Raw genomic sequence first — 26,842 nt, 5'->3', positions numbered from 1 at the left:
ACTGTCGAAATGAAATGCCAATGTGTTTGGCACGTTTTACATTTTCTGGATTCACCGTAGAGTTGAATACCCGTTTTGAAATATGTTATGAGGAATGGTATGTTGCCACACCAAGGAAGCAGTAGATGCAGTGTAGTAATTGACTGTATATGTGATTATAAAACTGGCTAAAAGGAAGCCGTAAATAACAAGCAATGTCTATGAAATACGAGTGAAACCTCAGAGTAAGATGGTAGCGAAATGTTGGCCTTTTTTGTTCCGAAGCGGTTCAAAGGCCCGAAATTTCAAGGAAACTTCGCCAAAATTGTTTTTTTGCCGAAGGAATTTAATTATCAGTATCTTTACGATTCTTTAATGAAAGAAAGAATAGAGAGTGAGAGAAAAGGAAAAAAAAATTAACAATTATTCCACGAGCGCGCGTTGGAAATGAGATGATAGATAGCCAACGAGGCTCGTAGCGTCGAGTTGGTTATAATCATCCCATATCCAACACCAGATACTGTCCTGTGGAAATGGCCCATAACACTGAGGACGCAGGCTCTATGTGAAATAGCAATGAACAACAACCACGCCCCATTTCCAGTTACCTATAATAAGAATAAAGACTGTTTTAAATAATTACATTTGAGTGAGAATCTATTGATGAACTTAATCTTTTTTTGGTGACCGTCTGCCTCAGGAGACGATGGTCTGTACCAAGGGTTAGTCTATGAAAGATCTTCTCAGTGTCTGCTGTGGCTGTGCAACCCTATCCTGAAACGAAAAACTTTGCCACAATTCCTACAGGTCAACCGGGTGTCAGGCTGTTGTAGCGACGATGTAGCTCTCTCCTCTTTTCCCAGAGCCTCTTCCTCTTCTCCTCGCTCCTCCGCATGCCTGCCATGACAGCCTGCCTACAGTTACTGCGGTCAGCTGCTATGGCTGAAAAATGCATTGTTACCATATTTCAACAAAATTGGTAGACTATTCACAGTCCCCCTATTTTTTTCGTGGGATCCTCGAGACTGGTACGCTTCGATGGAACTGCTGCCATCTTGGTTTGTAAAAGCGAGCGCGATCTGGGGAGAGTGTCTAAACTACCGAGGGGAGCGGGAGTGGCGCCCGCCACCTCCCAACTCCGCTCCCTACCCTCGGCAGTTTAGACACTCTCCCCAAATCGCGATCGCTTTCACAAACGAAGATGGCAGCAGCTCCATCTCGAGAATCCTACGGAAAAATAGGGGGACTGTGAACAGTCTACAAAATTGGTTGCAACCACGCATTTTCACAGATAATTAAGCAACAATAATTCAAGAAAGTGGTAAAACATACAACAATGCACGGTATTTTTCGCCAAATTGAAATGTGTGGTTATCCCTAATTTTCATTTTGGATTCCAGCAACCCCTGTTAAAATCTGCCTTTTCCGTTTTGTCATACACCGCGCAAAAACGTCTTTGTTTTAGTAGGCACTGTCCTCAAGAAACCCGACTTTCTTGGACCATCCTAAGATGTGCAGAACGTATGCGCAGTAGCAAAAAGAGGTACGGTCCTTAAATCTGTTTACATGTTCGACCCCAGAGCCTATTGGCTTGACTGCGTAACAGGGAAGAGTTCTGGATTCGAGAATGGTTTGTTTAGTGTTGAAATTTGCTCGAAGGTCTATTCACTGCACATCACTATTTTGTTACTGAACAACGCACTGTTCAGAAAACCTTACAGAATATTAAGAGGAACCGAGGAGAAAATGACTATTAATGCGTCTTTTAACAAGATGTAAATAAGGGAAGTTGTAATTTGTTGGGAAACACTCAAACCATTAAGGAGGACACGGAACTTACAAATCACATACAAGACAATACAAGGAATATACAGATGAATAAGAACAAAAAAATATTAATATTTTACCTCTGCTTCTCAATACGTTTACTTTTAAAAAAAGACCAACCTGAGGGCAAATCTAATCCAAATGTACATGTGACTTGTAATACACTTAACCCCATCTCCCTGCTCCAACCGGAAGTTGTAGTACTCCGTGATAGTTTGATCCTACCAGAAATTGGAGCCAATTCCTGTGATACCCTCTTTATGAGATGTAATGATGGGTAGGTAGTGCATGGCAATTTGTTGGGAATGCCTTCAAAAGTGTAAGGACTAAATGCAACTTGTAATGGACTTCACCCTTACCTCCTCTCTCTAGTCGGACGCTGTAATACTCCGTAATGGTTTCAGGATTTTAACAGAGACTAAAGACAACCAGCCTCACAGTGCCTCTTCGAAACACACCACTGTTTTTTAGAAGTCGTTTATTTGTGATTTCTTCGGAAATCGTTAAAACATTTCGTGGAGTGTCCTGTAATGGACTTCACCGGGATCCGATCCAATACTGAGACGATGTATACTCCTCTCCATCAAAGTCGCGTGATTGAAACTAGAGATGGGCATCTCCACTGATGGGCATTCATAGCTTACAAACTGGGAGCGCAGACATCTCTATAGATATGTTGGTTTCCTTATATCCTCTCAAGATGGTTTAATTTCCCAGAGCTCCTGAAAACGAAAGCAAAGAATAAAAGTTGAATGGTAACCTGCTTTTAAAACAGACTTCAATGTAATGCTGAGTTACACAAGGAGCCATTTTGCCAATCGTGCAACCGGAGGGTCAGCCGTAACCACACCCATACAGCAAAACGAAATGTTTGAATCTTGGAACATTACATGAGCGGAATCGGCGTAGTGGAAAAACACACAGAATGCAGAGGAAAAGACATTAATGGTTTTGTGTCCCAAGATAGCCGCGGAAACAGCTTCACTACTCTTTTCTTTTGTTTAGCTTTCTGCACGGCAAAAGAGAACTTCCAGGGAACAAACACCACCGCCCATTTGTTTCTAATCACTAGATGTAGAAAACAATTTAGGATTAGTGAAGAGTAAATGTGTCGAGTAAAGAGAGTAAAGAAAAGTAAATGTGTTGATTAGCGATAACGATACACGCGGAGGTCCAGAATGCCTTTATGACCACGTGAGGACTGCGGCATTCAAGCAGACAATCAAATTACTCTTTCTTAGGCTGTTTTATTCATCATCTCCTTCTCATTTATTTCTTAGCGTTCTCCTTAAGAAATTCAGCATTGTAAACAAACAGACCAAAGCTTAGTTCCTGTGCAGTTTGACGTGGTATGCGATCGAGCAAAATATTACAGACATCATAACTCAGTATTTACCAGTTCTTTGACCCTTTCATACTGTAGGTAGTTCGGAAAGTCTGTGTTAAGCTTCCTTGCCTTTAATCTTTGTTCCATAGTTTCTAGCTCCTCTATTCTATCAACAAAATGGTTATATGCCGGGGAAGTCACGGCAAGATCCTCGAGTGTGAAGTTCAAACTAAAACAACAAGTAAATATTAATACCACTATTGTTACTTTATCAAAATGGCCAAAAACTGCTCCATGTAGATCAGTTGAACGTGAATATATTTCTCAGCAGGAACCAAGCAGATCTCGAAGCAAATACGTCCACTAAACTGAACGAGCGCGGAAAAAGCTTGTATGCAAGATGTGATTACATATACAGTCGACTCCCGATAACTCGAACCCTCGCTAGCTCGAACCAATTTTCTTTTCCTTTCAGGTCATTTTCTATATAATTTTACCCTCGATAACTTGAACTCCCGATAACTCGAACCTTTTTCAATTTCCCTTGAAGGTTCGAGTTATCGGGAGTCGACTGTGGTTTGAATTTATTTTTAAGTGGCATGAAATTTTCAGCTGATGTAAGACCGAAGTAACACAGAAGAATCGTAACAACTTATTGGATTTCTTTGTTTTAACTCGCTCAGAGCTTGAGGTGAAAAGATTTCATGCCACTTAAAACTAAACCAACAGCGAACTACTTTAGGCTCAACTGAAAAAAGGTCTATGTATTGTATTTTATACAGTGACAATCAACTTTTTTCACTCAACTTACCGCTTTTCAATCGCCAGGAAAAGAACTATCTGTGTTTTAGCTTCAAAAAGACGTATGACTGTTTCAATAAAGGCATCAGTCAAAGAATCGTCGTAAATCACTAAAATAAAAAATAATAATACAATAGCAACCATTTAATTAAGGTAAGGTCGAGTCACAATTACATCACCAAACCTCCAGGTTTCTACTCCATCAGGCGGCTACGAGTATAACTACATCCCACCCCCTTGGATGAAAGCCATACCCAAGGGCATTGCGTTTGTTTTAAACCTTGATTAATACAACGAGTCGAGCAAGCGTGAATCGAAGTTTTTCTTCAGAGAAAGTAACACTATGGCAAAGACCTACCTTAAGGCCCCGTCCACATTATTCCGGATAAAATGAAACCGCATGTTTTCTTTATCCGCATTCAGTGTGGACAGGGCCTTGTCTTCTCTGAAGGGTATTTTCAAAAAGGTTTTCGGTGATCCAAACGTCGTTTGAGTGTGGAAGGAAGGCCAAGTGAAAGAAAAACGTTGAAATGGAAACCACTTGCCCTGGGATAACCTCAAATGAATTACAGTAGCCAGCGCAAAAAACGCTTCTAGAAAGAGGAAAATCTAATTCTACGCAACCAATTGAATTTGTCAATGAGAAGGGAAATAAATTTTAGGTCAATTTTTGGAATAAACCCCACTTACGTAGGTGAGAAATGGGTTAAGTTTCCCAGACAGCGAAATGTTTTAAACGTTTGTAGGGTAGTATGCTGTATTCACCGCCATGCTGTTAAGTCTTTCGTCACCTTTCCTTCACCAATAGCGTTAGACAACTTTGAGATGTGGAAAAAACCCCACTTACCATCCGCTGCCAGTAAGACCGACGCTTCTTTTAAAGCTTCTTGGTCTTCCTTAACCCAACAGAAGGCACATTCACCTTCACCTTAACGAAAACAAATTCAATACAGAATATTCATTTTAAAGTTTGGTTCTCGTTTGACATGAAGCGATTTTCTTACAACAAGAAGGCATGCCAGCTTCTCGCCGTGTCCACTAGCCTGCGAGCAAGCTCAGCCGTAAGAGGATTGGGGCGGGACAACTCGCACTGTATCCTCTCGCGGCTCACCTATAATAGGGAGCTTGCTCGCAGGCTACGAATCCACGCACGCAGTTTTCCCAAGCCTTCACTGTCCATTCGTTTAGGTGAAATTACCCGGAAGAACGACCGGACAAAGCTGTCACTTTTTCCTTTTTGCGCGTGACCTGACATGGACTGATCGCACCAAAAATATGACGTGTAGGAACGGCCACGTAGAAGAGGATCCCCAAAGAACTTCTCAAACAGAGTTGATAAGGTGATCTGGCCACAGTAAACTAAGAGATTCGAGTGCTGATGTTTCGATCGTTAGCCCTTCGTCGGATTCGGATTCCCTCTGACGAAGGGCTAACGCTTGAAACGTCAACACTTGAATCTCTTTACGATGGCCAAATTAGCTTATACACTCTGTTGATAAAAGCAAACATTCGTTACCCTACCGCAATACCACGGTTTCTTTCGAAACTAACTCCCTTATCAACTTCTTCAAATGAACCTCAATAGCTTACCTTGTACCTTAAAGTTTAATTTATAATGGTAATATGACTGCGTGGAGTCCAATTCGGTCTGTAATCACACGAGTGATTAACAAACCTGTTACCAATTTATTACAACTCTGACAAAATTTGAGAAAAAAAGCCAACAGTTCAACTTTTTGGTGAAAAAACAGAGGACAACAGTTGAGTTAAGTTTCGAGATCGATTTAATTACAGCGCGTGCAAATGACACGTATTGCCCAATTACACAAGGCATGACGCGTAAACTGTCCAAGTAATGCTCAAATAGGGTCTGCTGATAACCAATTAGATTCAAGAATTTTGTTAAAGTTATGAGTAACCGATTTATCGCCCCATTAGTAGGTTCCATCATATGGGTCAATTTACAAGTTAAACTTTGTCAGCCCATTTCTTTCTCTGTTGATGTAGGGCGGGGTAGCAATCGCCCGAGAAATTACAATTTTTTAAATTAGCCCAAGTGATTGAACCTACCAATCGAGCTGATTCAAAAATCTGTAGCACTGGCAAATATTTTTATAAATCCGGGGGTGATCTTGGTCTGCTCACTCCTTTTCTTTGTCAAATTGGACCAAATCGGACGAAAAAATCGGTACGTGTAAATTAGCCTTAAATTTTAACGTATTGGACATCAAGTGTCTAACATTAATGAATTTATTATTGCACGCATACCTGTAGTTATCTCATGCTTTAACCAGTCAAACTCGCGCACTGACACAACATTGCTACCTGGGAAAAGCAATTACACACTCAAATATTATCAAATGCAAATATGATCCGCGAAACATTGCCTTTTAAAGAAGTACAACTCCATAGAGCGGTCGCCTTGTCAATATGCTTCAGGAGCTCCCAATGGGTCTTCAGTTCCAAAGGAATATCTGTTCGGAAATGCATTACCCGCTTCAGAAATTCAGATTAACATGTGAAGTAAAACTAACCTTTTCTTAAGCGAAAGGTTTCCTCAAACTTTGGCGACGCTGAAAAACTAACCCATTTTGTTTTCGGAGAGGCAAATAAAAAAGAGTTGAAAGTGGGAAAAAAAAACAGCTGGTCTTTTCAAAAGCCAATAGCTGCTCGTATTTTCGGGAAATACAATTCTGTCCCTAAATTTTTGGCAATTTAAATTTCCAGCTAAAGAATCCGAACTGGTCAAATTTTATTAACTTACACAAAATTGCCTTTGAAAAGGATGTGGGAATTCAGCAAACAACATCTTAACTAAGAAGTATCAATGTTCCAAATAATGTTTGAAGAAATATCCATACTTTTCGGGCTTAGTTCTTCTTCAGTGGATCAATGTCTAGCTAGTTCCAACTAACTTGACATTGATCCCCTGAAGAAGAGCTAAGCCCGAAACGTATGGATTTTTCTGCAAACATTATTTGGCACTTTGATTTTCCTATCACCTAGAGACAGACACTTCTTTGTTTGTACAAGTGCCACGCAGCACATGAACTTTTCGGTTCGCAATTATAACTAACACCTTAACTATTTTGCTTCAATGTTCTTGTTGGGTGGCTCTGATGCTTGCTCGCGAAATTCCCTTTCATGGCGTTGCCGCAAATACTATGCTACTTCTACTACCTTCAGAGATTTAAGCGGGCCTTTTATCACAGGAAGGTGCCCAAGATATTTCAGGTTCTTATCATCTCATTGGGAATTAATGACAAATCTGGTGGTGTGAAATTACTATTTTGCGATATGGTCAGGACCTTTGTAACATAAGTTGCTCAGTTCATACCATAATAAATTTGTCGAATCGGATTTTCAGTTGTGTAGCACAAAACGTAGCACTTGAACAAAACGGTGTGTTGCGTGACTGTTACTTGTTGCTTTGTGAAGTCAGTTTGTTGACGTCACGTTGCAATTGCAACTTTCCAGCTAAAAGCCAATCAGGGTTTAGTTTGCGATTGATATGTTGGCTTATATTCAGTTTGTGACAGTTTCATCAGCAGTGTCTCCAAACAGCAATAAAAGTAGTTCATTTTTTACGTTGTTTACTCTATCGTTTCCTATAGTACATCAAATGGGATTTTCAACAATATCAAGCGTATAACAGGAGAATAAATGAAACTTGATTAACAGTCGGTTTTAATTAGTGTGATTAATTTTAAGCGAGACCTGTTTAATTATCTAGTAGTTTTAGGTAACCGACTTTTGTGGTCTTGTCGCAGAAAGAATACTCCTCCCTTGCTGTCATCTTTGATGAAATGGTTAAAAGGAAGTGTAAATATGAACATTTGATAGCTGTTAAGTGTAACGGTTTACCGGCTTTTCAGGCTAAGTGCATAACGGCAGAGATAGATACAAAGTATTGGACAAAAATGCAAATAATTGATGTACAAATGAATATAAAATTTGACATACCATACATAAATAGATGCGAGTTCATGGCTATGTTGTCTTGGCATCCTCGGAGAACACTTTCCCCAACATCTGACAAAAATCAAATAGAGAATTTACCGGGCCCGAAAGATATTTAACGTGCACAATGTCCCTTAAAGGAGATGCAGTCATTATTGATTTCGAAAGCTGAATTGTAAAAGAATTATAATTTTATGTAATAATTATATTGACAAGGTTGAACTAACAATTAGACCTAAAAAAAAAAAACCAAACAAACAAAAAAAAAAACAAAAACAAAAAAAAACAAAAAACAAAACAAAACAAAAAAAAAAAGGATTTAAAAACAAAACAAAACAATACTCATCGGTCTGAACTTTTATGATCTGCCCTTTCGAGAAAGGAGACAAGTTCGGAACATGGGTGTGGAAAATGAAGTGTTTTGGTCTGAAAAAGGGTCAGGATTTGGAGAACAGGGAACCAATTGTGAGGAATATAACCATTTTCACTCCAAGGACACAGTGTTACCAGCTGGTCCCAGCATTTAGTTGTCCTTCTAGTTTGCTTCTACCCGACAGGACAATTCTTGGTTAGCTTGACATTTTTAAATATAAGATGAAATGAGTTAAAAAACGGATTCAACAAACAGAACTTTGGAAAAATATGAAGTTTCGTAGAGATCTGATTGTGACTATAGAAAAAGTTACATTTCTTTTGTAAAGATCGTAAAATTCAAACCTTGCTTACAGCAGATTTCTATAATACTTACGTTTCAACTTAATCTAATATTTAAAAAGTCAACGGCGAATTGTGCTATTATACACTGCACTTGGGTGTACAGAAAAAAAAAAAAACAGACGATATATTGAGGACTCCTTACACAAACGTGTTCAAACTCATTATTATTTGTATGCATTAGAGCGGTTTTCAATTAAGTGTCGAAAGTGATTTCGCGTTTGCTTTGGTTTTGCATTACTACTCTCTGTGATTTGTTAACAAAACTCGCGCCATTTTCTCAACAATGGGAATCCAAACCAACACCAATCGTGTTTTGGCCGCACGCGTTTTCCCGCGCTTGGCGCCAATTACATGTATTTGCTTCAAATTCTGATTGGCTCGCTGTGTTGTTTATCAAATAGAAGAAAGATCATCGCAGTTACTACGCAACTTACGTAGTAACTTCGAGGATCTTTTTCATCCGCAGTTCAAAATATATGTATTATATATTTACATTTATGTGTTGTTTATATCTGTTGCGATTGGCCAGAGTAATTACTTTGGTTTTGGTTTTATGACACTCAATTGGAAACCGCTCTAAAACGACACAAAGTTTCCACCAAAGGTCTTTCACTAATGCTGAACAAGTTACCTAACCATTTACCTGTACAAAGCACTCTCTTTGCTACTCTTCCCAAAACAATACTGCATAAACCAAGTCCTGCTCCGAGCTCCAAAGCAGTACATCTTTCAAATCTATTAAGTTACAAGTCGTTAATTTTTTAGAAAAGAAACTTTTATGAGCCAGAAAATATAAATCAATGTGTATCACAAAATTCTTTAGTACCTTTCTTCATTGTGAATCACGAAATCACACAGTAAAAGAGCTCCCCGCCAAACCTGGAAATGAGAAGGTCTTTGTTTATAACTCTAGATTTTATTTGACAAATACATCACAACCTGTAGGAGTATTTGAAACAAATTTGATTCGAAGAGAAGAGGAATGAATAATACGTTCATTGCAGGTTGTTTCAGTCAAATCACAGGAATGAGAAGAACTGCCAGGCAACATTCTTTGAGTGTGTAGGTCAGAGGCACTTTCCAATTGGTCAAAATGAACGGAAATTTTTCGGTACAAACGAGCGACTTTTGGAGGTTCTCTACTTTTTCTGTTCCAAGATTCATTAACAAATAATTTCCACTTCCATTTTAATGTGTTCTTGCATCATCTTTGCGCCAAAACGTACGTTTTTTTTTATATCGACCAATGAGGTTGCAAGTTTGGAACGACTGGAAAAAAAGCCTTTCCATTTGACACGAAAAGTTTCCGAAATTTCAACCGAAAATTTTGGCTCAATAGAAAGAGCCCCTGGTCCATATTTGTACCTTAAAGACTGTTTATCACTACATAGTAAACTGGGTATAAGCTTTTGTAGTGGCACAAATTAAAAAAGATACTTTTTTAACGAGAACGATAACACTGCCTGTTATAGTATTTCAATAAATTCGGCTATGCGGACGTGACCAAGACAGCTATTAAAGAGCATTATGTGCTCTGTTGCACGGCTTACACGTGCTCTAGTGCTGGGTTCAAGATGTCGCGGCAGCCAACTCTCGGGAAATTTGGCTTTAAAAACGTTTGGTCAAAATAGAAATGTTCTTAACTGACTCTCAGCCTGGGTAATGTATTGTTCTTAGTATGTTCTTAATTTTTTATCTCAGCCTCAACGTCCTTATAAAAAAAGGTTCTTTCAGTACACTGGATTGGTTTTTGTGCCACTTGAAGTACAGTGTGCACGTGCAATCACGTCGACATGCACTCTTTTTAAATATTTGTCCTAGCAGCACAAAACCAATGCAGTTTGATCATGAGCACCTGTGGGTCAGTTTGTACTGTCTCTGTTCAGATTAAACTGCATCACCAACGATTTCTCAGCCAACACAAAAATTGATCAGCTATATTGCGATCATTATAAACCTAAGAAAGACCATATACAGCTTGTCCTCTAGCAACGTTAACTTAGGGCAACCTTCTGGAGATAATTTGGACATTAAGAGGTGGCCTTATGATGAGCGAACGTCTGATTAAATGTGCAGCCTTCAGTCGAGTTGGAGTAACTTTTCAGGACAATAGCTATGTTAACTGCATTACAGATAGTCAGACGTGTAGTTACCATAATTACCTGTAATCCCACATCTTTAATTGGTGTCGACAGATAGTGCTCTACTAGACAAAACACTGGGAATTACCATCATGATTGCATAAAAGCAGTCCAATTTAATTTGGCCATCCTTTTTACTATAGAGTGTGTGCACGACTGCCATGTTGGAGGACCGAAACAATACAATGATTTTCCTTTGGGAAATATATTCTATTTTTATGCAAATATCTTCTATTGTTTTAGTCCTCCAACATGGCCACCGTGCACACAGTCTGTAGAACACTATATTACTTTATATGCAGTCACCTGTAATTTGAAAGTTAACACTGAATCCAATCCTTTTTTTCACGGACACCATTGTGACCACTAAGAGTATTGATGGACTGTCTATATAAAGTGGGCTACTTTAAAGAAAAATATATTTACAGACCAACATACTGCATGACCATAATAAAAGGGTGTCCATATTGAATGGCTGTCCATACAGTGCATTTCAATTGTATAAACCAAACTGACCTGGTGTGAATAATCATGATCATGTACAAGCAGAGTAATTCTAATAAAAGGGCTTAATGGAAAATGGGCATAAGTGATGTTCACACCTTAGAATCAGAATTTCTCTAAGTTAGCTTTCAATTGGATTATTATCATGTAAGACATGTGATTGCATATTTATTGTTTACATTGCATAATAAATAAATGAATAATATACAACAGATTTATTTTATGAAATAAATGTAAATGAAAGGTATAATTATAAAATGTTGCTTTTCATGAAGGAGAGATCAGAGAGAGCCCAGGGCCTGGTTGGTTGACCCAACCCAGGATTACCAGGAATACAATCAGTTTGGAACATGACTTAATAACAATGTGGCTTCCTTTAAATTATTTCTGTTCTGATGTTTTGACTTTGGCTGCGCGCAACTTTAAGCTTTTTAACAACAGAACCACTTTTCAACAAGAGAAACTTTGACCTTGCAGAATGGTTTACTTTTCATTCAGGGTTAGTCATAACTGGCTTTCAAGCAACCAGGCCTTAAGGGTATTAAGCCACTGCAACAGACAACCAGGGAGTAGAAGCTGTGGAGACATCATGATGGTGTAAGACGCTCTGATACAACTGTACTATCCCTAAGACACGAAAGAAGTAAAATAAAACTAAGGTGCCTGTACCTATTGTTATAACATCACAGTCATCCTGCGCTACATTTTTCCTTGGAGGTGACAAATCTCCATCTTCATCTTCTTGGACTTTTCTTGTTTCTTTGGTTAAGTTAAGGTCTTTAGGTTCTGAATGTCTCATTATTTTGAATCTAGTAAATGCTGCAAATAATAATTTATGGTAAAGATGATGACTTGTTGATCAAAATGTTGTTAATAATGGTAAATTTTATGCATTTTAACAAAAACCCCGACAAAGTCCCAGTAAAATACCTGTGAATGTTGAACTTGTAAAATAAAATTTGTTCCTGGCTGACCATGGTATACCCTGCCCCAAGTTTACTGTCAGCATCTGTCATGACTATAGATTGAGTTTTGACTTGAGTGTTGAAAGTAATTTCCCATTTACTCTGGTTTTGCTTTACTACGCTCCATGATGGGTCGACAAAACTCACATCACTTTCTCAACTGCAGTGTAGTGACAAGCATTAAGCCAAAACAAATCACGACTTGCTTGCACACCTTCTTACACTTGTTGCCAGTTACATATATTTGCTTCAAGTTCTGATTGGTCCACTGTGCTCTTCTCTGATTGGTTAATTAATTACTTAAGTTTTATGCCACTCAAGTGAAAACTGCTCTATACTAAAAGAATCTCAATAAACCCTGCTGAGCTCTGCTTTTCTTACTTTATTTGGATGATTGTCTCTTTAAATTATATAAGCAAACCTAAACACTTAATTAACGTGTACAGATCCAGAAATAGCAAATACCACCTCCAACTACCATGCAGAAATATATCTATACCTCCTACACCAAGAAGGGATTGGAAACTCCAGGGGGATGGGTTAGGGGGATTCAGGGCCAAATGCAGTATATGAAGCTAAATTTTCATTTCTGAAGGACTAAGGGGGATCTTCCCTAGGTAAGGGGGGTATTCTCTAGAACCACACAATGTTGTTTTGGTTTCGACCACAATCCCCACCTATCTGAAAATTGAAATTACACTTCAAACAGATAGAGGTGTTCAGAAAGAGAAATCTGATTGTAATTCACAGGGATGCCTGCTGGGGTAGAGTGCAAAGTGGTGGAAACCCCAGGGAAAAGAGGTGAGAAGGTAAGAAGGGAAGAAAGCAGGTTTCCCAAAGTGTCTGGAAGCAAAAACCTGTACAAAAATGTTCCAACATAATTTGTATAAACTTTTTCAAATTTTAAAAGGAAAAATGTAAAGATGTGTATGGAATGCCATAATGGGCAAAAATGGTGCAAATTTTGTTTATCACTAGTCCAGATTTTTTCCTCCGCTCAAGATCTTTTTCTTTTGACCATAATTTATGACATTCTACGGTGGCCCATATAGGACATCACAGTATTTTTTTTTTCAATTCAAATCTACGACTCCAATTTTTTACTACAAAAATCCGAGTTGTATTATTTTCAAATTGTACAACTCGGAGTTTTACCGCAAAAATCCGAGTTTTATAACTTCAAATGTACAACTCGGATTTTCACCACAAAAATCCGAGTTGTAAATTTCACGGGTTTTACAACTCGGATTTTTGTAGTGAAAATCCGAGTTGTACAATTTGAAATTATACAACTCGGATTTTTATGGTGAAAATCTGAGTTGTGAATTGCAATAGATTTACAACTCGGATTTTTGTGGTAAAATGTCCTATATAGGCCACCGTAACATTCCATAGATGTGAGAGGTGCTAAACTAACTAAAGGAAGGGTGACAATGCAGCAGTTCTACACTGATGTGCTGACAGCAAGTGATTTAATGGTACCTACGATCAATTTAATATTAGTGCTTAATTCATACGGAATTTATGCCTAATTTACTATCACATACCTACATTCTTCTTGGTTGTTTGCAGATAAGGTGTACCAAGATGGACATCAGACAAAAATGTTCCTTCTGTGGTGGCCATGTTTGAATGAGCCCGCGGAAATTTGCGGCCGTTTTTTGGTGTATTCTTACATGAAGCAATTTGGTTGTGCCAAGATGGCGGGATGATACAGAACAGATGAGTATGAATATATCACAACAAATTTTAGCTTTAGATGCTCGATACAATGCTTACCGAGTCCAAAATAATCCTCAGTATCGTAAGTATAATAACGCAGAACTGCTGTGATTAACAGTTTGATTTAATCTTTATCTTTACTCGTAGAATGTCGTATAGGTAAGCTTGTTTATGGCTAACAGCTGTTCATTGATCTTTTGCCTTGACTTAATTGTTCTAGGAACCTTATATATTCGAAGAAGGAATCAATTGTTACGAGAGAACGCTAAAAACGAGGTAGGTTGGTCTGAAACGTAGAAACTCTCATGTGACTTGGGGCCAACCCGGGGTAATTTAAGTTCATTTGTGCGGCCCCAAAGGGTATGGTTCTCAAGCCGTTTAAGTTATGGATTTTACAGAAATGGGTATGGATTATAGAAACCAAGTCTGAAAATGGGTATGAATCTTTTTTTATTATTTATTTGCTGACATCAATCAATCAGAGTACAAGAGTGGAGTCTATCAAATGTGTGGTTCCAGAAAATATTCATCCCCACCATGGAGGAAATCGGAGATTCCAGAGGGAGGCGGGGGGGGGGGGGGAAGTCCATGGCCAAGGAAATTTCAGAGGGGAGGAGGAGGTGAATGGTTAGATTAGTTTCCAGAGGGTAAACTCTACATTCATGTTGGATGTAGTTGTTCAAAAATGTAACTTAGTCTTACCAACTTCATAGAACTTTCTTGAAGATGTTACTTCGCTTACTTATTTTAAATAAACCCTTGTTACATTAAAAGTATATTTCCCTTCCACAAAAAGCCTTTGTAAGCAAAGTAGTCCCATTGAGAGAAAAAATCTACATGTACTTATCGAAGAGGAGACTTTATTGTCTCCTGGGTAGTCTGAAGCATTGCGTGACTCAAACAAGCTGGTTATTGATCTCGTACAAAATTAGCGCAAGAACATAAACATACCAATTTTGTTTGTTGTTTTGTGATTTCAAAATGTGATCAAAGGTCCATTTGACACCCAGCACTGCCAATGCTTGTTTTGTCTAAGGTATTCTGATTCAAACATGAAAACTACAGTATATTGACTATATTAAATAACTAATCGAAATGATTACCATGAACCATGAAAAAAATCGATTGAAAAGAGCTAAAGTGACATCATCAACAGCATCATCATCATGATCATCAATCTTTATTTACCCTCGGATTTCCTTTTGATCTCCTAAACATTGGCATAGGAATGTTGAGCTGTGTTGCTGGACTTGCTCCTACAATTTAGATTAAAAATCTTTGAAGTGAAGCTAACAGTAAAGTTTGAGGTCAAGTATGAAATTCACAAGTAGATTACTAAGGTTTTAATCATTATAATGGAGTTACATTAATCCTAGATTTCTTAATCCTTAAATTTTTATTAGAAACTAGATCATTCATGCCGACGTCAGTACCTTTACTGGCGAAGGCAACTTTTGTCAAAACGTTATGGACCATCGGAGCCCTCACTGTCAAGGTAAGAGTACCATGCAACCTCAGTTTAGATATTGATAAATTAGCGAGCTTTATTTCTGTTGGAACCAGTTACAGAGGGTAGAAGGGGCCTAAAACTGGAGCAGGTGGAGGTATTTCAAATCCTCTTGTTTTGGTCACCCCTCCGCCAACATTTTTACCCCTCCCCATTTCTGCTCCTCCGTTATTGCTTCTGATTCACCCCTCATCTCAGTTGTACATACTGTTATGGTCTACTATACTACTATACAGTGTAGATGCCTACTCAATCTCCTAGCAGGTGCTCTCAAAGCAACATACATGTACAATGTACACTGTATATAAAACTTTAAGCATTGTGATTCTTTTTGTAGATAGTCTTCATTACACTGTACCTGCAATAACATTATTGATAAACATCTACACTGTAATTGCTCATCTCAGCACTATTATATTATAATATTGTTTTTAATTTTCAGAAGTCGAAGTGCAAGCACATATAGTAAATTGAGTTCCTTTGAGGTACAACTTTGAATTTGTTATTATATTTGCTTTCAATTTTGTTTCAAAATAGAGTTTTAATTCTGAATTGTCAATATGTTGGGAAAAAAGACAAATAAATGTCAAATGTCAAATGTCAAATCAAGTGTCTTGTCATGTTAACTTGATCTTGATCGAACTTGACCGAAATTGTAGGCTGTAATTCGGAGTAATTTGAAAATGTAAAAATGTAAATTTAAAATAATTTTAAAATGTAATGCCCAGTCCCGATCAAGTTGACAAGTTGTAATTTTACTAGGTTTATTCTTTTGTAATGTAATTATGCAATTCACTTTTTGCGCGACGTTTTTATAATAAAATGTTCTTATCTTAAGTTAAAAACAAGTAAGAATTATGAATTTACAGTGTTTATATTCTGGTTTATTCAAACCCATTTTTTTTAAATTAAAAGAAACAGTAACAAGTTACAATTATAACAATATGTGTTCTCTATTTGTTTTATATATATATTTTCATAAATAGATAATTCAGAAATATGTTAAGTTTAAGTTTAACTTAATGATAATGATACTGGCAGTCATGCAGCAGCTTAATCAGTTTTCACGTAGACTGCAAGAATGCTTTTTAGAGCTACTGGTGCATTCTTTTTTCTCAAGCCTACAGTATTTTAATTAGCATGCACATTTAATTTTTTTTTGCTTAGTTTTGGCAAGAATCAATTGTTATTGCTATAAATTTTAATTTTCAATTAAATAATATTAATAATGTTTCTTCATTGACCAGTTTTTCATTTTTAATAATTATTTGTTATTGTAGAGTGCTATTGATTGTAGCGCTATGTAAATGCATTATAAATATTATTACATTTATGTTTCATTATTGTGAAAGTTATAAAAAGTTGTAAATGTAGTCAGGGTGCTTCACATGTTTGAAATGCATTGTACGAGTGCATGTCCTTTGTCAGGAGTGAGTAGTCAGGGCCCAGTTGTTCAAAGCCTGATGGAAGCTAATCCTGAATTAATACAGACTTTGACTCCATTTTAATTGCTAATCAACAAAGATTCTTCAAAACGATTTTTGGTCCTCAGTTTTAACGTAGACTTTTCTTTACCTTTACCTTGAAATTAGCCTTTAAAACCATTTAAGGACGGTGCCCACTAATACCGAAGTATTTTTGTGCGGTTTGTGACTATACGGGAAAAACAGATCTTAGCAAGGCCTGTTGGAATCCAAAAAGAAAATTGGGGGTAACCATGCATTTTTCAGAGATAATTATGCAATAATATATCTAAAAAGCGCCAAAATTTAAAGCAATGTATGGGATTTTTTCCTAAATTGAAGCTTAATTATCTCTGAAAAATGCATGGTTACCCCCAATTTTCTTTTGAGATACCAAAAGCATTTGCTAAGTTCTGCTTTCTCCGTATAGCTTTGAACCGCACAAAAATATCCCTGTATTAGTAGGCACCACCCATAGGAAACCCGAGTATCTCGTGATGCGCAGAAGGTATGCGCAGTAACAATAGTAGGCACCGTCCTTAAACGAGCTTGATGTAAGCGCCAATTAACTTCTAATCAAACAACCCACAAAAGTGAAACATGAGTTAATTGCTTATTGTTTTAAAATTGTTTGTAGACCAGTTTTGATTCCTTGCACATTGATCCAAATGAAGGGGGGCATTCACCCAGCAGACCCACACATCGCCGCTACCACAGTGGAGGCTCCTTCAAGTTCCTGCCACCACCTGATCTGCCAGAGTCACCTCCAAGGGGTGTAGTACCCACTCGCAAAGCTGAGGCCAGCAGGTGAAACTCTCGATCATCTGTCCCACTGTCTGGAGTCCGTTCATCATCATCATCATCATCGTCACATCATCATCATCATCATCATCATCATCATCATCATCATCGTCATCATCATCATCATCATCATCATCATCATCATCTTCATCAAGCAGAAGTTCAAATTCCACTCTAAGAATAAGGAATCTTGTAAAATAGTAATTGATTAAAAGCTTGCTTAAATAGAAGGTCTTGGGTGAGGTCTTAAAGGTACTTAATATACACAGCAAATTCCTGGCAGTGCAGAGGTCTGGGTGCAAAGTAATGTAGATAGTAATCTTGGTTCCACTGTAAATGGTTTGAACCCAGGAGTCATACAATATTTAGGCAGACTTGAACTTCAACTGCCAATGAAGGCGGTTAGAAAAGGAAGAAGGTAAACGATGATCATCCGGATGAGTATAGTCTTAAGAAGGACTGTGGTGACATTTTTACTGATGTTTCAACCACCTGAGTGGAAGTCATCGCCAGGGTCAAGTTAATCGTGGTTATTGTCAGTAGATGGTATTAGATTTGCTAGTTAGGCTGTGATGTTAGTGACTTTGGAGACTGTAAAAGGACTTATTGGTGCATAAATTTGACCTGAAATTGTTCAAGTCTTACAGACTACTGTGGCCACTTTAGTGGCTTGGTGGCTTAAGAATACTTGCCACCAGGTCATTGTGTGGTGGTTTTGATTACCCACGCTTGCTACCAGATTTTTCTAACATTTGTTCCATCCCTCCTTTGAGGTAAATTGCATTGTAGAATTTACATGTACTTTTGTCCACTGAAGATGAACTTTCATATATTTTGTCTCCCTTCAGACGGATGGCAGGGGACACAAGTCTGGGTGAAAACTATGCTTTTGCTGGGATGTATCACATTTTTGATCAACATGCACAAAGTGGTAAGATCAGTTTTATAGGTTGCTTGGTTAGAGTATTGTACCCATTTTAGTTTTCTGGGTGGTGACAACAGTATTCATCATGGTTGAAGATTTATTACTGATGTGAATACTAAACCATTTTGCAATTTAACCCATTCATTTGAATATTCCCAAACAAAGTTCTGTCTTATTCTAATACGTACAATAAACTCTGTTTTTGTTGCAGTGACTGCCATCAAATTTGCTCATGATGATAAATACTTGTTGGCGTGTAGCTCCACTGATGGGACACTGTCTGTTTGTACACTGGTGCCATCTCCTCCGTCTGTATCCTGTACCCTGAGAGGCCACACAGCAGCAGTGATGGGTAAGTGCTTATTAGGATAATGGAATTAACTACCGTTATTTTTCAATTGCCTGTACAGTGCAGCTATTCATCATCATCATTTATTTGCCTTACTAAAAAATAGAAATCATGCAATTTGCAAGTCAAGGTAATGGCAAGGAGACCTCAAGAAACCACCAGGCTTATATAAAGAGGCCACCTTGGCTGTCATTAACAAAATTAATAGAAAATATGGTGCTGCGTAAGTGCGGCTCGGTCAATTCATGATTTTACAGATACAAACTACGACATTTTTTTCTTAAAAGTGAAAAAACTAGATGAAGAAGTAATTGGTATTGGGAGAGAGTTCCAGATTTTGGGACCTTGGTAAAGGTTTGTTGCTTAACATTTGTGCAACAAGAATGCGATCGGGACCGCGATCGGGAATGCTAATATTAAAATAGGGACCTTAAGCAGAGACAACGATAACAGCAGCAAAAACTGGACTTAAAAATTACATTTGCATTTTCTGAATAAATTCGTGATAATAAATTTCTACTCATTTAGTTTGTGTAATTTGGCCGAACTACATGTACATGTATCTAGGAGCCACCTTAAAATTTCGAAAATGTAAGGTGGTTCTGAACCCCTTCACTTGAATTTTCTTAAACCTTGCAAAAAGGTGTACAGTATCTAAACATGCTGGTTACAGTTCTCTAATAAAAAAAAAATAATGGGTGTCACTGAGCTAGTTTGTTAGTCATAACCGCTTAAAGATAAAATTAGGGGTGTTTTTAACAGGTTATATTGTCGCTATGGTAATATATTATGTTTAGAAAATGACCCCAACTTGTATGCCAATGCTTAGGCATTTGCTTTGATTCCATTATTGCTGTATCAACTGATAAAAAGTGGTAGTATTGATCCACCAGCGTACAGTGTGGAAACCAGTGAAAGCCCCCTTAAGTGATCTCTCTTTTCACTAGACTTTGACTGGTCAATCACAAATGACTTCATATTGTCTGCATCGTTGGACTGTACCGCAAGAGTCTGGGACCCAGCATCTAGCCAGTGTTTACGTGTTGTAAATGACAGTCATTCCTGTGGGGTGACAGCATGTAGATTTCAGCCTGTTAACAACAACATGCTGCTTGTATCCTTTGAGTGACTATTTTTCAATAGTTCTGATGACAAATGTACGCTTTAAGATGAAAATTAGCGATGTGATCGGCTGGCATCCCATCCATGGGAGAGTAGTAATATCTAGGCATCACATTCTGTAGAAACCACAGCAGTTAAACAGAGACACAGTAAACTGTTCTGTTCTTTAACCACGGAACGTGGCATGTATAGATGTACTTATTGTAGATATAATGTTAAACATGTCAAAACAACGCGACACAACGTTTGAGTTTGGAAGACATGTTTCGGATCACACTTCAGTATCCACTATCATTTTAAGAATGTTTACAAATTTTTGACTTTAAATTTGTATACTGAAGTATCCGAAACATGTCTTCCAAACTCAAATGTTGCGTTGTTGGTCTGAAATGTTTAATATCTATTCTACTGCTACGAAAATAAAATGTTCCTGTGACTTGCTCACACCCACGGTCCGTTTTAATAGACCGGCTATGGAAATTTTTCCTTAATGAAAGAAAAAGACTGGTAACCAAAAAGGGCACCTGAATGTTTTCAATATGTCTACCGGCAAAGGTTTTAAGGTACATGCAATGGTCTATTAATTAAAACTTTCTTGCTTTTTTGACAAAGGATTCGAAACAAAAGTATCTTATAAGGTGAAGGAAACAAATAAGTGATTAAGAAAGCGTATGCATAGGGAAAAAACGATGAAAGATGTAAAACGAAGAGCCGTAATATTGTTTGAATCCCCGTCTTACTTGTCTCAGCAGTGCGTTAAGGAACATGTTACCCAAACCAAAAACGTTTTCACGCCTTTTTCCAATTTTTGATGCTTTGCATTTTTCCTCTATCCATTTTTGTCTCGGTTTTGAAAATAGTTTTACTGCCTTTTTCCATGTAAGTATATCATATCACGGTAGAGGCCATTACGCTTCTGCTTTCTCCAACACTAGATCTAAAAAACGAAATCAAGTTACTCAATAAATACGTGAGTTGACTACGGTGCAGCAATATCAAAGGAGAGGTGGTTTCTGTACGAAATTGTTTGTACGTATAAACAGATTGTGACCGTGGGTAGCCATTCAAAGACCAAATTACCCCGCATGAACTCCTCCAGGCATCTTGTTTAGATTGTAGCGTTTACACTGTGTGTAATCCGGCTGTTTTGTCCTGTGTAGGGTGGCAGTGCTAAGGTGTCAGCTGGTGTTACGTCTATAGCGTTTGACTCTTCAGGAGTGTTAGTCTGGGTCGGTGATGAAAAGGTACTGTTGTTAATAATGTGTGTGGGATTAAATTTCTGTGGTTTAAATAAAAATCCACGGTACTCAAAAACAAACGAACTAACAAATATATAAGTACCATTACCAACTTTACCAAACAAGGACAACAACAGTGTCGAAAGGTATTTAGAGGAGCAAGGATGGCGCAGTAGTGAGAGCACTCGCCTCCAACCAGTGTGGCCCGGATTCGACCCCATATCTGGGTTGAGTTTGTTGTTGGTTCTCGTCCCTGCTCCAAGAGGTTTTTATTTGGGTTCTCCGGTTTTCCCCTCTCCGCAAAAACCAACATTCCCAAATTCGAATTCGATCTAGAGTGTCCCCAATAATTGCTCTGTGCTTAATACATTGACACGTAAAAAAAGTGATTTATTTTTTTTTTCTTTAAGCAGTCTTGACAAACGTTCTTTTGGAAAAAAAAAATGTATCCACACATAATTATATAAACTGCCATTGTAAAGAAATGGCCAAACGTTCCGTTAACCCTTAAATCCCTAATATCAAAGAACAAATTCTCCTATCTTGCCCCCATACTTTTCTTATAAAATGTCTGTGGAGAGGTTATTTAGTAAATAAACCCCTTCAGGCGGCTGGTATGTCGGCTGATAATGCCCGCGGCTGAGAGATTGTCCGAAAAATGAATATTTGGCCGAGAAGCGAAGCTTAGAGGGCAAATGTGAAATTTTGAGGACAATCTATCAGCCAAGGACATTATCAGCCGACTTACCAGCAAGCCAGGAAGGGGTTTATTTATTTTGTAACCCTCCCATTAATTTTTATATCGCGCGAAAACCGCTGGTAAAATAGCCAGTGCTGATCTGATGGCGTATGCGCGCGATTGACGTAAACAAGTGCATTTGATTGGTTTACAGAAACTTTATTTTCACCGGATTGGACCAAAACTTGACAAACTGATTCAGTTTGCGTAGGACTAAACCTGAAAGTCTACTCGTAACTTTCTACACCTTCAAAGACGTTGACAGCATTTTTTGTTGACATTTTGTACTTTCCGGAACAGCATTTGCGACCAGCTTTTTGCTGTAAACATGACTGGACATCTACAAAACGAGTTTGTTTTTCTTCCATGTAAAATAATAAAGATGAAAAGGTGAAACTCTTGAGCTGGCTTTTTTCCGCTGGCTTTGTTTCTTTTCAATGGAAATAATAGGAGGGCGAATATCGACACAGGCAGGGGTTATTGCGTGATAACCGTCCTGTGAACTTGCACCACGTGACGTAAAGTAACCAATAAAATCGCACGAAAATTGATTGGTGGGTTATAATAAAATATAACTTGGGTGATCATATCCATAATTCTCATGACCTCACGGTTTGAATAAGCACTGATATTACAAGGAGAAGTTTGATGTTGATCACTGTTTGGGGTTAAAGGGTTAAGTAATGATGGAATATATGATAACAAGGGCAGCATGCAACAATAACTCAGCTTTGAACAGCAACAACAAAATAAAAACGTCAATTCGTGATATTAGGGTTTTGATCTCACAAAATGGTGCAATATCACTTGATTAGTTTTCACTTTTATTTTATTACTGATGTTCTTAGCTATACTTTTATACTGTTTTGAATTTATCTGAATTTCAGGGATCCATTTATTCTTTCTGTTTTGATGTGGCGACTGGAAGGCTTCATAAAGCAAAACGGTAATTATACAAGTAGTCTGCAGAAGAGGCGTTATTGTTTGTGTTTTTCAGACGAGCGGAGGCAAGCATAAGGCGTGCGCGGAGCGCAAGCCACGCGCGCGCGTGACTTGCGCTCCGCACTCGCCTCGTGCTTGCCTCCGCTCGCCTGAAAAACGCAAAAGAAAAGGAAAAAAAAAAATAGCGCCTGTTCTGCAGGCTATTATACAGGTATATATGAGGGAGTCGCTATGATTAAGTACATTCCTGAAGTACATTTATTTTCTCTTTCCTTGAATCCTTGGCGTGTTCAGTTTATACCTGAAGCGATGCCCGACAAGTTTCATTTTTTTTTCAGTGTACTTCCATTTCAAGTCCTTTTTCCTTCCTATCCCCAACTCCTGAATTATCTCAATTTATAGAAACGTACGTTTCCTTTACTTTTATTCTCAGGGTATTAATATTCATAGCGGAAAGTTGTCTTGCGACATCTTCACTCAAAGTGATGCCCGACTGTTTATTTTTTTTAATTTTCACTGCGCATGCCCTAACGTTCCTTCACTGTCAGTATCATCCTAGAGTGACCATAACGGAACGTTAACATGCGATACCCTTCTGTGTTTTTTTTTTCAGTACGCATGAACTAACGTTCCTTTACTGTCTTTTGCCAGCCTCTTTATTCTTTTAATTTAAAGAAACGTATAATTCCTTTACTGTTGTAGTCCTATGATGTCCGCAGCGGAACGTTGACATGTTGCAAAGCTCTCATTATTTTCCGTTCTCTCCTTTTCTATTCCCAGGATGTCCATAGCCGAGGGCCATCCAGTGACGTCACTCTCATACCGGAGCTGGATGAATCGTGAAGCCAGGGACCCCGCCCTGCTGGTCAATGTCGCCATAAACCTGCTTTGTCTTTATGGGTTAGTAAAGGATTTTATTGTTGTACTGACTGTTGTAGTTTGTCTATGCAGTCATAGTTGCTGCTGGAAGTGAAATAAATGGATTTCATATATTTCACTTCCATGTCTTTTCCTCTTCGCATATATTACGAATCTACTAAATGACCAACTACCAGAATTCATTTCGTTTTCCTTTTCAAATTCACATTTTGTAATCCTAGTGGAGAGCAAAGAACAGTAGCTCTAATTAGCATGAGAAAACAAAACAACTGAAGGATTCTGGTAATTGTAGTCAAATGACGCCAATAATCCATGCAACGCAACAATATCTGCGATGGGTTGATGTTTCACATCCAGTTAGTGTGTGTTGTGCTGATCCTGACTTGTTTTGTCAATTTAGAGTTGTTGATGATATGGGTGGTTTGAAGTTAAAAAAGTCGTTTTCCATTGAGCACAAGACTCGCCATGTAAGAAGCTCATTTTGTCCCCTGATGTCGTTCAGGCAAGGCGCTTGTGTCGGTACGTATTTTTCAGTCAGTCGGTCGGTCGGTCGGTCGGTCGGTCGGTCGGTCGGTCGGTCGGTCGGTCGGTCGGTCAGTCAGTCAGTCAGTCGGTCGGTCGGTCAGTCCGTCCGTCAGTCAGGCAATCAGTCAGTTCATTTCATATCAGATTTTTGAGTCAGATAGTCATTCTGTCGGTCAGTCAGTTGTCAGACAGTCCGTCCGTCCGTCCGTTAGTCAGACAGTTAGTCTAGTTTATATCGTTTTATCACCTGTAAGCACACTGAGCTACCTACTAGAATCGAACAGCACCTTTTTATAACTTACACCATTTCTAAGAGGTCAATATTCCCACCTGAGCTCCTGTATATTTGCTTCCCTTGTCAGTAAGTGCCAGTGAAGACATGGCAGTGTATTTCTTCGATGTTGAGCGCGCTGAAAAACCCTGTTTTAACAAACTTCTTGGCCACTCCGCACCAGTCCTAGACGTTTGTTGGAATTACGACGAGAGCTTACTAGCCTCCTGTGATACCGAGGTACAGTAGAATCGCGATTTCGCGAATTCTCATGATCAAGGATAATACAAAACTGTTTTCCGAGTTGCTTTAGACCTCATTATGAAAGCGAGCCTAAGTGCAAAGTCTTTATCATGAAAATTAGTTTTTATTCGTATGCCAGCGAAACGAATCTCCGTATCTCCACTTGGCCTCGCTTTCGTAATGAGGTTCAAAGCAACTCGGAAAAGGCCTATTGAGTGTCGAAAGAAATGTCAAGTTTTCTTTGGGTTTTCTGTACTTTGGTCTGTGGTTGGTTAGCAGAATTCGCGCCACTTTCTCAACCAGTGAGAAGCAAAACCAAAACCGGTCATGACTTGGTCGTGCGCGTTTTTCCGCGTTACATGTATTTGCTTCCAATTGTGGTTCGTCCATGATTGTGTTGTTTGTATCTGTTATGATTGGCCGTCATTGTTATTTTGGTTGTGGTTTTATGAAATTCAATTGGAAACCGCTCTATATCCTGGAATGCATACAACTCTGAATTTGCGTGCTCTATATTAGCCTGAGTTATTTAAGTATGATAGAATTACTTGTGGTCAGTTGACGGAGGATTAGGACAAGGGGACATCAGTGCCTTAGATTTATCGCTACATACTGCCATCCTATACATGTACCTTTTATTTTCGCAGAATTTTTTATTGCAACAATTTTCGCAGTATTCGACTCTACCCGTACAAGAAGTAAGAAAAGCACAAAACGTTCAGCACGAAAACACAATTTTATCGCCAAAAATTTGTTCATCGCTAATCATCAACGCAAATGGTAAAATCTGAGAGTGCCGTGGTTTCCGTATGTTACTCTCTGTACCAATGAAATAAGACATGTTAGATGATCTCAGTGGTGTTTTCCTTCGTGCTTTTGTGTTTACTTTGTTTTTTTCATCTTTTCAAGGGAACTGTTATCGTGTGGAAGCGGGAGCAGAGGAAGAAGCATGTCACGTAATGGGTTGCGTGACGCACGAATCAACGACATCATTTGACGCCAGGGCCCGGCTGCTCGAAAGCCGATTAACGTTAATCCACGATTAAAGTTAACCGAGGTTTGCAGCTTGCTCGCTAAAAATGTTCTTAAAAGCCAATTTTAAGCTAATGGTAAAGAAAAGTGTTCGTCAAAACCGAGGGACAAAAATCTTTGGCAAAACTTTATTTATTAGCAATTGAACTCGAATCAAACTTCACGTTAACCCAGAATTAGCTTAATCGGGCTTTGAACGACTGGGTCCAGTTGTGTAAATGTCAGACTCTAATCTCAGTCAAAGTCAATGATTTAACCTCCAACGCAACTGGCCCGCGGATATTAGCAGAATTCCCTGCAGTTAATTGCTTTATCACAACTCAAGAGGGATATCGTCTTCGACCAACAGCTGAGTAGATTAAAGACTACATACAGGTTGGCCCTTTTTTTTTCTTTTGAAATTCAAAACGGAAGACATAAATTACCAAATGGGTGAGCTCACTTTCTATTTCCCAGCTCTCTCCAGACAAATCTTTCGAAGTCCGTGCGTGTTCTTACAATGGATCAATGCAAAGAGGAGTTGCGATTTCCCAACTTCTAAGAGATTAGTAGTTATATAACCTGTTGTGAAATAAAATTGTTATAGTAAATAGGAGACAAATTGTAAAAAATAGTAACAATGAATGTAAAGTGGGAACAAAGGAAACCTCTTGTACACCAAATATAACCTGTTTTGTTTGTGTGTTTGTTTGTTTGTATTCAAACTTCGAATTCGATGTGTTGTTAGATTCGAACTTAAACTATCTACGTTCGATTATCTGTAAACCAATTAAAAAGTGGATTCAAAACGTTCAATGGCTACGTAGAAAAACTTCGTAGTTATAAATGCAGTTATTTTGCATGGAGCCTTCCTCTAGTATGTC

General features: G+C 38.3%; 2 protein-coding genes across 11 annotated transcripts; one reads left to right on the top strand and one right to left on the bottom strand.

Annotated features, from left to right (window-relative positions):
- Positions 1–364: 364 nt before the first annotated feature.
- On the bottom strand, positions 365–13,957 carry LOC146464949 (methyltransferase-like protein 22). Of its 8 annotated transcripts, none has more exons than XR_014868392.1 (12): positions 13,769–13,874; positions 11,926–12,075; positions 10,774–10,817; positions 9,438–9,490; positions 9,255–9,346; positions 7,898–7,966; positions 6,203–6,259; positions 4,782–4,862; positions 3,945–4,044; positions 3,203–3,362; positions 1,927–2,528; positions 365–921 (listed from the first exon to the last, which is right to left on the bottom strand). XR_014868392.1 is itself a non-coding variant. In XM_085129095.1 (11 exons), the coding sequence occupies exons 1-11, from the start codon at positions 13,845–13,847 to the stop codon at positions 2,502–2,504; spliced, it is 912 nt and encodes a 303-aa protein (XP_084985221.1). In that variant the 5' UTR covers positions 13,848–13,874; the 3' UTR covers positions 952–2,501. The 8 variants fall into 8 exon arrangements, 1 of the variants encoding a protein (XP_084985221.1); XR_014868391.1 differs by having other exon boundaries at positions 2,166–2,528; XR_014868393.1 differs by having other exon boundaries at positions 2,166–2,528; positions 10,774–10,814.
- Positions 13,905–26,661, top strand: LOC146464948 (WD repeat-containing protein 13-like). Of its 3 annotated transcripts, none has more exons than XM_085129089.1 (16): positions 13,905–14,025; positions 14,164–14,219; positions 15,347–15,438; positions 15,893–15,935; positions 17,551–17,720; positions 18,563–18,645; positions 18,851–18,991; positions 19,936–20,102; positions 20,614–20,673; positions 21,271–21,354; positions 22,975–23,033; positions 23,810–23,929; positions 24,309–24,427; positions 24,796–24,944; positions 25,857–25,949; positions 26,208–26,661. In XM_085129089.1, the coding sequence occupies exons 1-15, from the start codon at positions 13,944–13,946 to the stop codon at positions 25,905–25,907; spliced, it is 1,476 nt and encodes a 491-aa protein (XP_084985215.1). In that variant the 5' UTR covers positions 13,905–13,943; the 3' UTR covers positions 25,908–25,949; positions 26,208–26,661. The 3 variants fall into 3 exon arrangements, with proteins under 3 accessions (XP_084985215.1, XP_084985214.1, XP_084985213.1); XM_085129088.1 differs by having other exon boundaries at positions 25,857–25,950; positions 26,190–26,661; XM_085129087.1 differs by having other exon boundaries at positions 25,857–26,661.
- Positions 26,662–26,842: the final 181 nt, after the last annotated feature.

This window comes from Pavona decussata, unplaced genomic scaffold, assembly GCF_977016875.1.
Source record: "Pavona decussata unplaced genomic scaffold, jaPavDecu1.1 SCAFFOLD_158, whole genome shotgun sequence".
Taxonomy (NCBI): domain Eukaryota; kingdom Metazoa; phylum Cnidaria; class Anthozoa; order Scleractinia; family Agariciidae; genus Pavona; species Pavona decussata.
The sequence above is the reverse complement of the archived record's forward strand: the minus strand, read 5'-3'. Positions and strand labels throughout refer to the sequence as shown.